Genomic DNA, 13,653 nt, shown 5'->3' on the forward strand with positions numbered 1-13,653 from the left:
TCCTGACCCCCAATTATGAGATGGGAATACAAGTTTCTACATGAAAAGAACCTAGAACTGTGCCCGGCACATAATTGGCATTCAGTAAATGCTACAAGTTTTTGCTACATCATACATTCTTATCATCATGTATTAAAGCTCACCTGTCTCAGCAGGGTACACATACTCCATTACATTTGGGTTGCACAACCTGGAATAAGTTACTGTTTGAGGGAGGGGAGTGAGTTGAGATGGGATTTCATATAGCCCAGGCTGTCCTAGAACTCACTGTGTATTCAAGGATAACTGTGAACATTTATTTCTCCTGCCTCTTATCTCCCAAGTGCTAGGATTAGAGGCATGTGCCACCATACCAGGCTTTATGTGATGCTGGGGGTCAAACCCAGGGCTTCGAGCATACTGAGGAAGCACTCTACCTACCAAACCACATCCATAGGCCCCAAGGTATTTCATCTCTCTCGCACTAACTGGCAGTCCCTGCAAAAAGGGCAGAGGTGTACAGGTAGTTGTCATTGAGACCGAAACAAACAAGTGTGGGAGGTGTTAGCACAAGGCTGCAGCTAGGTGACTGGACAAACGCTGCCAGCCTGTGCAGGGCTGGCTGGCTGTCGGTCGGTGTGACTCCTAGGTATTAGTGACTGGCTCCTGTGGGTTTTTAGTGTTGCCTTCCTGCTGGGACAAGTATGAATCTCACTGTTTATTTTGGGGTTTTGTTTGTTTTGGGAGGAGGAAGGGCCTCCTTGGTTTGAGACTTTGGAACCTCGGTGTACTGAAGTCTTTGGAGATTTCCTTTTCAGTCCTCGGCAACCTGAGCTCCCAAGGGAGCCTTGAGCTGCCTGGGGCAGTGTCTGAAGGTTCTGTTTCTAAAGAGTAGAACTAAAGCAACTTCTTAGATTTAATTGGCTTGATAAACTTCAAAGATTGTAATCCACTGCCCCTGCTTCAAATCTCTTATCAGATAAGGCTAAAAGGTCTGGGCCAGGCTTCTGGAGGGAAAATTCAGAACACATCTTTATGTTAACCGGAGTAGTGGTAGTGCCTTATATGTAGGAGTAGTGGTTTGGGGCTGGAGAGGTGACTCAATCAGTCAGATGCTTGCCATTCACAAGCATGAGGACCCTGAGTTCCATCCCCAGCACCCACATGAAAAGTGAGCAGGCACAGCAGTGCACACATACCTGAGCTAGTGTAGCTCAGTCCATGAGCTGTAGGTTCAGAGAGATCTTGTCTCAAAGAAAAGGTGGGGAACATTTGGGAAGACACTGGATGTTGCACATGTATACACGAGCATACATATGTGAACACACACACACATTATTCAAAAGAATAGTTGGGACTAGAGAGAGATAGCTCAGCAGTTAGCTCTTCAAGAAGACTGGTTTATTTCCTAGCATTGACATAGTGATCCACAATTGTCTGTAACTCCATTTCCAGGGGATCTGACACTTTCTTCTGGCCTCCACTGTCACTAGGCACACATGGTATACAGAAATATATACAGGAAAACACCCATGTTATAAGAATAAAGAGTAGTGACTTAGAGGTCAACAAAGCAGTTGTGGGTACATACTGATTTGAACCCCACTTCTACCACATGATTTCCTTGGCATAAACGAGGACACAGCAATGTTGATTGGCCAGAACTGCGTAGCTGAAGAGTAGGAGTCAATGCCCTACCCATATTTTAGGGCCCCAAATTTAATACTTTCTTTGCATATGACAGCCACCTCCCTGTTGATCGTCAGGGTACACTTTTAAGCCTGGCCAGAGAGAGTTAGAGGCCTGTACTTCCCATCCGCCCAGGAGTAGTTCACCCTGCATGTTAGGTTGCCCTGCATGTTAGCCTTTAGCAGCTTGTGAAAGTGTACACTCCGACTCAGCAGACCCAGCACGTAATAACCTGAGTGTTTGTGCTACTAACATGCTTCCAGAAAATGCTGTTGCTGCCGCTGCTCTTCACAAATTTCACCTTGACTTGTGAGCACGTAGAGACCCTCGAAACATACTGAAACTAGGACACTGGCTTCCAGAGAGTCAGGATGATCCATAATCTAGATGAAGCATGAGTCCAGTTCAGTCTACATAGTAAGTTCCAGGCCTGCCAGCATTACTGAGTGAGACCCTGTTCCAGAACAAACAGTGGCCACAACAGTAACCTGGAGGAGACCTCAGCATTGATAGAATGGTTTGTTTTGTTTGGGGTCCGGGGACAGGGCTGAGACAGGGTTTTTCTATATGCTCCTGGCTGTCTTGGATCCTATATAGATCAGACTGGTTTTGAATTCACAAAGATTGCCTGGCTCAGGGCTGGAGAGATGGTGCAGAGGTTAAGAGCACTGACTACTCTTCCAGAGGTCCTGAGTTCAATTCCCAGCAACCACATGGTGGCTCACAACCATCTGCAACGTGATCTGATCTCTTCTGGTGTGTCTGAGGACAGCTACAGTGTACTCATATAAATAAATAAACATTAAAAAAAAATCAAATAATAAAAAAAAAGATTGCCTGGCTCCTGCTCTTGAATGCTAGGATTAAAGCCATGCACCACGACATCCCCACCCCACCCCCAGTCTCATGCAGTGCAGGCTGTCCTGGAACTTGGGATCTTCCTGCCTCTAATTGCTAAATATTACTATGGTTGTAGATGTGCATTATCACACCTGGATAATTGTTTTCCTAAATTGATGTCAATATATAATTCTATAGAAACATTAGAAAGAACAGACACACAGAAGAAGGAAACACTATCACTCAGTCCATTTAACATTGTAGTAAATGTCCTTCCTTGTACTTTCTTGTAGAGCAGCCATACCTTAGCGCGTCTAGCACTCACAGAGTGACTCACAACTGTTAGTAACGCCATTTCCAGGGGACCTGACTCTTTCTTCCCACGTCTTCAGGGGTGGGAGAGATAGTTCAGTAGTTAAGAAGGCTCTTCCAGAGGATTTTAAAAGAAAAACTTAGGAATAGAATTGTTGGGAACTCTGGGAAAGAGGTGGCATCCAGAAATGCCTCAGTTTGTAATCTGCCAACTATATGAGAACATAGAGTGGTATTCTAACATCTCAGACTGGCAGTAGTGCTGTGACATCTCTTACTTCCAGAGAGTAACTGTTTGAACCATCTTGTTGCCCGTTTCTGGAAGTGCAGAGTCTTGTGCCTTGTAGCATTCTGGGAAGCCATTTGGGAGGCAACCACTCAAGGACCTCAGACTTCCCAGAAGAGAGGTAACACTGGCCAGTGCAAACAGATTTGGAAGTTCCCACTTGATCTGCCCTGCAGGAAATTTTACTTCTTTCCCCATTCCAACTGCAGTCTCTCTTCCCAGCAGATTTGGTGGCCAAGGTTCCTGTTGCTTCTCTGTCTAACATGTAAAGGAAGCACCTTCTATGTCCCTGGAGTCGCGCCAATCAATTTCCACCAAAACGACCCAGTAGAGATCAAGGTGAGTGAGTGTTTGAATCTCAGGAGCACCTGTGCCTAGCAGCCTGCCTGGAGGACTGTCTGAGCTGTTTGTGTCGTCCTGGAGTTGTAGAGAAAACAGACAAGGGAAAAAGAGGCTTGACTCCATACTGCATAGCTGGCTGTAATTCTGCCTCTTCGTTGCTTCCTCCGGGTCTCTGTCCCCTCGCTCTCACTGTTGGTTTGGATGAAGTGTGTCACATGCTGCCCCACCCATCTGTACGGTACTCCACTTGCTTTCTCCTGTGCTTTCTCCGCCTCCCTCTCACCTCCTCCCTCCTCCTTTCAGTACTAGCTTTCTGAGCAACACAGCAGCTGTTCAAATGTCGGTGTGGCGCTCTTCCTTACAGCTTTCAGGAGAAACACTAAAGTAGCATTTCCTGAGGGTTGTTACACGCCATGCGTTGGCTCTGCTTAGCTCAACTAGGACCCTCGGAGGGAAATTCATTTCACAGATTTTCTGTGTACTTCACAGATATGGAAACTAATGCAGCAGAGAAGCAATCCAACTGGCCATATGCAGAGAAATGCAAACACTGACACTAAATGAGACACAGGAAGTGAATGCATGGCACCTTGTCAGTCTGAGGTCAGCACTTCACTCCGGGGCCCTCGGGAAACTTTGGCTATTAGAGCTTTTGGAATGCCAGCTTTCCCACTGCCATGCCTTTCTCTCACTTTTGACCTCTGTCCACAGCCCAGGACGAAGCTTATGGTTTAGCCCCGCCAAAGTGCAGTGAGAGAGGACACCCCTAGCAGGAGGGAGAACACTAAGGTGGAATGTACCGCTTTGTAACGTGAGAGGGTGGTCATGCTGCCACCCCACTCCCAGCGTCTAGAGAAAGAGTGCCAGAAAACAAGAATCAACAACAGTGAATTTGGAGGCAAATTTTCCTTCTGTAATTTATAACTTGTTTTGGTTGATTTGATTTGGTTTTATGACAGGGTCTCATATAGCTTAGGTTGGCCTTCAACATTGGATAGCTGAGGATGGTTTGAACTTCTCATCTTTCTTCATTCGCCCTTAAGTTCTGGGATTATAGTCTGCCACGACACCATTTTCTATAGCACACATTATCCAAGTTCTTACTGTCTTGAGGCAGGCATCCCAAAAGCTCTAAAGCCTGAGGCTCCCTGGGGACTCTGGAGTCAGGCGCTGACTTAGGGCTGACATGCTGCTTACTTGCTTCATGCAGCTCCCTTAGGGGCAGTATGTTGGCATTTCTCTGCACGTGGTTATGGGATATGATGTATTCCAGACCCAGCTGGAGATGTGATACAACCCTGCGTCATGTATACCACATGCTGGGTATAGGTTTAATTCCCTCAAGTTTCTATTTCCATAGTAAGAGTTTTAAGTAAGGGTTGTAGACCTAGTCTTGGTTTCTCTGTGTAACCCTGGCTGTCCTGGAACTCACTCTGTAGACCAGGCTGGCCTCAAACTCAGAGATTCAACTCTCTCTGCCTTCTGAGTGCTGGGATTAAAGGTATGTGCCACCACCACCCAGCTTTAAAGTTTTTTCTTGCCACATTTAGTGTCTTTATATCTGCATGTATATGAGTGGGTGTGGGTGCATGCCACAGCACACGTGTGGAGGTCAGAGGACAACTGGAGGAGATGTTCCTCCCATTCTGCCATGTGGATCTGTGGAACAGGAGCTCAGATTGTCAGGCTTGCAGAAAGTCCCTTTATCTATCTAGCCATCTCAGGGGCCCTAAAGTTTGTTTTTTGTTTTTGTTTTACAGTATTTTCATTGGTTCTGTTTTATCCATGATTTAACAGTTTCCTGTTTTTGTTTGTTAGATACAGGCTGTCATGTAGTCTAGTTCAAGCTTATTAGGTAGCCAAAGATGACCTTGAACTTTCTTTACAGTTGTACTTGTTATTATGTATGTGCACATACAGTAATTTATATGGGGGTGAGGCTGGACCACAGCAGGGATGTAGAGGTCACAGTATAACTTTGTGCAGTTGTTTTTCCCCTTCCAACTTTGAGTTCTGTGGCTCAAACTTGTACTACCAGGCTTGTGAGGCAAGCCCCTGTATCCATGAAGCCCTGGGTTATGATCCCTTCCACCACACTACCTAGCTTGTAGCTAAGAGTAACCTTGGTCCTCCTGGGTGCCAGCATTACAGGCCTGTGCCACAGGCCCGTATGAATGATGCTTGATAACACCTGTGGCTTTGCATATGCTAGTCAGACACCTTGCCAACTCAGCAACACCCCTAGACTCTTTCTCCATCTCTTATTCCTGTCTTTATTTCCCTCCTCTTTCCTCATTCCTCCCTCACTCCCTTCTTTTCTTTCTTTTCCTCTCACCCCTTTTCTGTTCTTTCTTGATATTTCTCTGTAACTTGAGTTCACTATCCTCCTGTCTCAGTCTTGAGTTTCACATTATAGAGGACTTAATTTTTTTATGCTTTCCTCTATGCTTATTTAACAAACATTAAATAAACACCTATTATGCTGTGCTCTTAGTGGGAAAAAGGATTTTTAAAGATCTAGGAAAGACCAGAAGTGGTGGCTCACAGTGGTATCAAGAACACTGAGTATTGTGAATTGAAGGGCAGCCTGAGCTACAGAATAAGACACTGTCTCAAAGAAGAAAAAGAGAGAAAGAAATTGAAACTTAGTATACAGCAATTGCATTTTTATGTGACATGCTATGAAGGAAGCTAAGAGGGTTGAAATAGAATGGTGGGAGTTCATTTATATACAGTGGTTGGGAAAGGCTCATGGGCAAGAGGATTTCATCTGAGACCTAGATAGAAGAAAGCTGCAGAGGAGAGCAGAGAGGGTACCAGGTAAAAGCCTGAGACAAGAGAGTTGTAGGTTCAAAAGGACAGAGGCAAGAGAGCTACCATAACACAGACCCCTGTGTTTCTAACGCCTCCCGCAGAGGGCAGCTATTTAACTGAAGTTAAAATTCAGTGATTATTGGCTCTCCCTGTGGCTTTAAACTAATTAAATGGTGCTGTCTACAACAAAATTCAAAATTGTGGGCAGAACAAGAATTGCATTCCTGTACTGCCCACAATTCCTGTCTCCTGCCACAAATGTAACTTGCTTATTGGGTGTAGTGCTAAGTGTGCTGAAGACGTGTAAGTGCCAAGGGGAATTCTTGGAACAGCCTTCTTGTTTCTGGTGGGTTGGGGCTAACGGTCTCTCTCCGTCCTGCAGGCCGTGAAGCTTACCAGCTCTCGGACCCAGCTTCCTTACGAGTACTACTCATTGCCCTTCTGCCAGCCCATCAAGATAACCTACAAGGCAGAGAATCTGGGTAAGCCTCCTGTGCTGCTCCAGCCCGCCTCACAGGGAGCCTGGCATGGCTTTCATACTGCTGGTGGCAGCTGCCCTTACCTAGGGCTTGCTGTGTGCTGCACACTTTTTTTTTAAAGATTTATTTTATTTATATGAGTACACTGTAGCTGTCTTCAGACACACCAGAAGAGGGCACCAGATCCCACTACAGATGGTTGTGAGCCACCGTGTGGTTGCTGGGAATTGAACTCAGAACCTCTGGAAGAGCAGTCAGTGCTCTTAACCACTGAGCCATCTCTCCAGCCCCGCTGGACACTTTTGTACAGAGTTTATGTGCATGTTAGCTTATTGACTCATAATGGTCCTGCAGAGGTAGTGATTTTGAGTGTATGCATATCATTTTGTCAGCTGACTTGCCTTTGGTTATGTTGTTAGGTAATAGCTACACTGAGCTTTAACAGTTTCCAGAGCTGGAGCTCTCAGCCTCTAACCATAGCGGTTCTCCCTTAGGCTCCTGATAACCCTTTCTCTTCTAGTGCCTTCTGTTAACTTGCTCAGCCCCCATCCTGCTTTTGGTATAGGCCAGAGGTTGACATCGGGTGTCTTCCTGGGTTGTTCTCCACAATATTTATTGAGACATGGTCTCTTGCTTGAACCTAAAACTCACTGATTTGCCTAGTCTAGCTATCCAGGTTGCCCTGTCTCTGTCCCAGTCCCTGTCTCTGTCACAGGCAGGCTGCCACATGCACCCAGTGTTTCCATGGATGCTGAGAAATGGAACTCATGCTTATGTGGCAGGCACTTTCCCCACTGAACCATCACCTCAGATCATTGCTCTACCTGTAATAAAGATTGGTGTAATTATAGTACTTGTCTATGAAAAGAAAAGAAAAGGCAAGGCCAGACAGTGGTGGCACACACCTTTAATCCCACCATGAGGCAGGTGGATCTCTGAGTTCAAGGTCAGACTGGTCTACTGATCAAATTTCAGGACAGCCAGGGCTACACAGAGAAACCCTGTCTCAAAACAACACAAAAGAAGAGTGATTACCTCTGCCTAAAGCAAGCAAAGACATTGACATTTTTGGAAAGCTGAGCAGGACGTACTCAGAAGGACTGTGAAATGCCTGGTACAGTGTCTCTCACAAGTTGTCTTTAAAAGGTAGCTATGAGTCTAGGTTAACTATTCTTCGGTTGGAGCTATCTCTTTAGGGCAGTTAGTTATTCGTGCTTGTGTGTGTGTCTGTGTGTGTGTCTTGTGTGTGTGCATGCACACGCACACACGCACTCAAGAGTGAGTACCCTTGGAGGCCAGAAGAGATCTCTCAGAGCTGTCGTTATAAGCACACCTGGCTTGTTAGGAGGGTATTTGAGATGTGAAGCCCAAGTCTCATGATTGTGCAAAAAGCAGCAAGTACTGTTTTCTGCAAAGCCAACTCTTCAGTCCCTCTTTATGGTTTTTTGATACAAGATCTCCCCCTTCCAAACTGGCTTGAAATCTGCTGTGTTGTTCATTGGCCAGACCGTCCTTGAACCTGTGAACCCTCTGCTTCAGTCTTCTGAATACTGGGATCTGAATTCCAATCCTCATGATTGTGCTACAGTTGTTAACTGCTGAGATGTGGGGTGCCACCACGAAGGTGCAGGGGATCAAACCTGCGGTCTTGGGTTGCTGGGCAAGTGTTCTACACTGGGCTACTGGGAAATAGGTTCTCTTTAAAAGTTGTTGTATTAGCATATATTATTAGTTAGTCACATCATGACTTCTGGCTCATCCTTAAGAGGAGGTGACATAGGCCCACAACTTGAGAGCTCAACAAAACAGCTTGAGCTTGGAAGTCTGAAACCAACCTGGGTACATAGTATCTCCAATGAAAAAGAAAGAGACTTAGCCTGGCATGATGGTCCATGCCTTTAGCAGCAGCACTCCAAAGGCAGAGATAAGTGGATCTCTAGGAACTCAAGGTCAGCCAAGGAGTCAGAGTGAGACCCTTTCTCTCAAGGAGAGAAAGAGGGAGAAACAGAGCAATGAGCCATGCTGGACCAGGATATCTTCTTTTTTTTTTTTCCTTTCTAGTTTTGGTGATTTTTCAGGACAGAGTTTTTCTGTGTAGCCCTGGCTGTCCTGCTGGAGCTCACTTGTAGACCAGACTAACCTTGAACTCAGAGATTTGGCTGTCTCTGCCTCCCCAGTGTTGGGGTTAAAGGTACCATCAGCTGACACCATCTTTCATAACTCTGTTTAACATCCAGACTTTAGGAATCACAGCCTTACTTGCAGTTTCCCCTCTCTTGGAATCAGCTCCTTATTGATCTGCAAAGAAATGGGCAGCAGGACATGGTGTAAGGAAAGAGCTTACCCAGGGCGTCGTGACAAGCTACTGTCTCTCTAGTTGTGGTTATCTAGACAATGCTATTTCAGCTGCGAGCTGTGCCGATGTCTTGTTGATGTCCTCACTGTCCGTTCACAATTGATCCTAGACTTGCAGGCTCACGTGCACTGTCAGGCATCTGATATCAGCTGAGTGGTAGAGGCCTTCACCCTCCTCACTCTCTTCCTTTTCCTCTCCTGGATGGCCTATTCTAGACTCAAGACATCACCTACTAGAGCTGCTCCCTTGCATGGCTACATGCTGCCTCTAATGTGGTAGTTGGCGGCTCTGCCACTTTGTACTTAACCTACCAACAAATCATAGCATCCAACTGCCTGACCTTTTCTCTCGACAACTCACCGAACTTGATCATGAAAACCTAAGCATTTCCCAGCATGCACCACTCCTTCCTCATGCTCTTGAATCTGTGCTGTGATGGCAGCTTCCTCACAGACTCTCTTTCTGTGTTTCTTCTCACTTACTTCAGGACTGGTACCATCACTCCAGCCAGCTTCTTACATCCTTCGAAGAAGAGCAGTCAGAGTGATCTTTCCATAACTCCAGATGGGTAATGTCTTCTCTATCCCTGTTAGAACTTCTCATGAATTTTTTCACTTTCTGGGCAAAGATCATGTGTGTGGTCCACCCTAAGGCCAGTCTCAACCCATCTCTTACCTATCTCCCCAGTTTACCCAGGTCACTCGCAAGCACTCTCCTTTGCCACCCCACCATACAGGTAATCTCAACATTGCCACCCAAGTAGCCTTTGTTGACCCTGTCAGCCTAGAGTTTGCCCACTCCTCTGTACAGAGACAGCACTATTTAGTGAACAGAATATTCTGATTCCTGGCTGCCTGCTACTGCATCCTGCATGACATTTATAAGCTTAGTCCTGGGACATTACTTCACCGACCTTCTATTTCCTCTTCCAGAAAATGAGATAGCGGTTGTATTCTCCTTATAGATAGACTGAGAACTGAGGACTAATCCACTCACAGGCACAGTAGGCAGGCAACAAGAACACCATTTGCATTATTGGCTTCACCTCTGCAACCAGGCTGGCCTCCTACCAAGACCTTTGTATCTCTGTGCAGCTCTTCTATGTCAATGACATTACTTTGCAGTGTGTTAATATGTGTGGGTTTGACTCCCCTACTGTCAGGGAGCTCTCTGAGCCAAAACTTACTACTTAATGTGCTGGCACCCCATGCCAATTTCCCACGAGTAACCTGATGCCAAATGTTATACTCATAGCAGCTGGGAAGCATCAACCAACCCAACTGTGTTTTCACTCTGAGCTGCTCATTAGTTCCACAGCAATGATATGAAACTGGGGCAGGCTGAAGGAGACACACCAGGACAACAGAGCAGGCAGGACTGCCACCTCCACATGTACTTGGCCCAACATATGCCAGTGGATCTACTTGATAGGCTCAGACTGCCTTATCTACTCTCTTACTCATTCATTCACCAGTACATACTGGGAACTGGCTAGGTGCCAGGCCTGAAGATACAATGTTGAATAGACATATTTGTGGAACTTATGACTCCAAGTTCTAGTGTGAAAACAGACTGATCAAATAATCAGCAAAGTGAAAATGTACTGTGAAACTGTTGCGATGGCGAGGAGTAGCTCTAGGGAATTCTGAACTAGTAGTACTTGAAGTGGCAACAAAATGAGGGGCAGTGTTAACCAGGCAGAGAGATGGAGATCAGTTTAGATAGAGACAGAAAGCTGCTTGGGGGTGGTGGCTTTGAGATTACCTGAGCAGTGGCCAGAGTTCTTGCGAGTGACCTGGGTGACTTGCAGAGATAGGGAAGAGATGGGTTGGGGCTGGCCTTTGGGTGGACCACATACAGCTTGATCTTGGTCCAAGGAGCAAAGAAGTTCATGAGGGGTTCCAATGGGGATGGGGAAGACTTTACCTGTCTGCAGTTACAGGGTCAGGAAGGATTATCCAAAGAAAGGGAGAAAGCAGCCAGGCTTGAAGCCAGGAGCACAGGGCCAGGATGGAATGTCAGGCATAGGAAGATGTGGAAGTGGGACATTTACCAGCAACAGAACCCAGAATAGGGAGGGTGGTGGGACAGTTAGAGCATGTGACTGCTTGGCTGTGGCACTGCTGACATCCTTGGAACTCCATTTTGTCCTGCTGTCTGCAGCCCCATGACTGCTAACTTCAGCCACCACAGGGCTGAAGCTCTGAGCTCCATCTGTCTCTCTTACGGCAGGAGAGGTGCTGAGAGGGGACCGGATTGTCAACACCCCTTTCCAGGTTCTCATGAACAGTGAGAAGAAGTGTGAAGTTCTATGCAACCAATCTAACAAGCCAATAACCTTGACAGTGGAACAGAGCCGGCTGGTGGCCGAGCGAATCACAGAAGAATACTACGTTCACCTGTAAGTTTCTGCTGCTCCCAGACAGGCCTCCAGCTCAGCTTAGGGAGGGCCTGGTGGGAGTGTGGTTCTGAGAGTCTAAGTAAGGCCTTGGGTTTCTAGCATTGCTGACAACCTGCCTGTGGCCACCCGACTGGAGCTCTACTCCAGCAACCGCGACAGTGATGACAAGAAGAAAGAAAAAGATGTGCAGTTTGAACATGGCTACCGACTTGGCTTCACGGATGTCAACAAGGTAGAGTATCTGGCATACTTGGAGGTCTGGGTAGGCATACCTCTTAAGCTACAAATATTCGGGGTCATAGAGAATGGGAAAACATTCAGCTCTTGGCTAGCAACACGGGAAAAAAATGGGGTCAGCAGACTGGTGAGCTAGCACAGACAGCAAATACAATGCTTGCTTCCAAGCCTGATGACTTGAGTTCAATCCCCAAGTATCTAGGAGGCAAAGAGAACTAACTTCTCCACAAGTTGACCTCTGACCACCACATGTGCTGTGACGTGTACCCACACAGATAAATAAAATACTTTCTTTTAAAAAATGGGGGTCAACCACAGCACATTTCTACCAGAGTCTCGTGGTAGATAGTCTGTGAAAATTCTGTGACTTTGGACTGGCTCCAGAATAAACTACAAGGAGATATAGCTACTGGAATATTAGATTCTGTTTCTATAAGATTTAAACTAGTAAAGGAGCCTAGAACGTAAAGTGAGTAGGAGAGAAGACCACGTGATGATCAAGAACAGGCCTTGCACCATAGGCTTCCTGAGCTGAATCCTGCTTCCACCATCTGCTGGTGGTCTGAGTGTGCCTGGTTCAGTGTTTCAGTGTCTATAAACAAAGTAACGATACTCACCTGTGTGGTTTTGAAAATCAGTCTGTGTATACACTTCACAACACAACTTCCCCAAGTAAACTAGTAACAGCTTAGACTGTAACTGCGTCCTCCTTATCTGATCTTTCCCAGGGAATATAAGGCTGACATGCCTTTGTGGCATAGTCCCCGTCCTCAGAGGCCTTGTCCTAATTTGGAGAGAACTGGTGGTTGCCTTCCCCTAGCCAGGGAGCTGTTGTGCATATGGGATCTCATGAGGGAGGAGGGCACTTAGAGAAAGAGCTGGGCTGAGAGGATCAGAGGAAGGATAGCATCCCAGTTTCCATGGTGCTATGACAGAGATGAAGGATAAAGACTGCTTGTGAAACAGGGAGAGGCTGGAGAGCCCAGGTAAGCAAGACAAGAACAGAACATGAATGAAATTGCCGTAAATGAAACCATTATTTGTATGCTGTCTTTAAAAAAAGAGAGAGAGAGTGACAACCAGGCCAAGGAAACTTGGGTTTTATCTGATAACCACCCCCACCCCTAGAAAGTCATAGGGAGTTTCTGAGCTAGAGAGTAATATGACCAGATCTGTGTTTTCCAAAGGCTGATACAGCCAAGCAGTACTGGGCAGAGAAAGGATCTGGTGCTTGGAGTGGGTTCCCTGAGTAACTCGCTGGCTGGGGGCTGCTATCTATTTCTGACTCTCAGTTGCTCTGTTTTAGATCTACCTGCACAATCACCTCTCATTCATCCTTTATTACCACCGGGAGGACATGGAAGAGGACCAGGAGCACACATACCGTGTCGTCCGCTTCGAGGTGATTCCCCAGAGCATCAGGCTGGAGGGTGAGTGGGGCGGTATCAGCAGAGGGTCAGGGCTGGATGGGCCTGGGCTTCCACACACAGATCTCCTCCCAAGCATGGCACATAGGTTCATCCCAAGAAGGCCGCTCACTGTGCCCTAGCAGAGCAGGTAGGGCATGAGGGAGAGTTGCACCTGCTTTGTGGGCTGGGTTCCATGTGAACTTACCACCTCCCAGCAACTCCAGGAGAGTAGTGGTGACATCGATGAGAAGTCAGAGGCTTAAGAGGTTAGTGACTTAGCCAAGACCCAATAGCAAATTGAGGCTTTATTGAGCCTCTTCCCAAGAGCCAGCCCGTCTGGTAAAGAAGAAGGGATGAAAAGACAGGCAAAGCCATTGAGAAGATTGCTGATTGCTGATTGCTTTGTCTCCCTCTGTGTGGGTGATTGGCCTGGAGTCACAGTCACAGTCCACAGTTGACTGCAGGCCAGGAATAGAAGGACCCAGCCCAGCCCTTTTTTTTTTTTTTTT

General features: G+C 46.6%; 1 protein-coding gene across 1 annotated transcript in view; it reads left to right on the top strand.

Annotated features, from left to right (window-relative positions):
* The window catches only part of Tm9sf4 (transmembrane 9 superfamily member 4), a 46,336-nt gene that overhangs the window by 14,289 nt on the left and 18,394 nt on the right, over positions 1-13,653 (top strand). The window contains 5 exon segments of the mRNA XM_021186363.2: positions 3,329-3,445; positions 6,645-6,744; positions 11,330-11,498; positions 11,598-11,730; positions 13,042-13,165. Coding sequence (XP_021042022.1) covers positions 3,329-3,445; positions 6,645-6,744; positions 11,330-11,498; positions 11,598-11,730; positions 13,042-13,165 — 643 coding nt within the window.

Source organism: Mus caroli, chromosome 2, assembly GCF_900094665.2.
Source record: "Mus caroli chromosome 2, CAROLI_EIJ_v1.1, whole genome shotgun sequence".
Taxonomy (NCBI): Eukaryota; Metazoa; Chordata; class Mammalia; order Rodentia; family Muridae; genus Mus; species Mus caroli.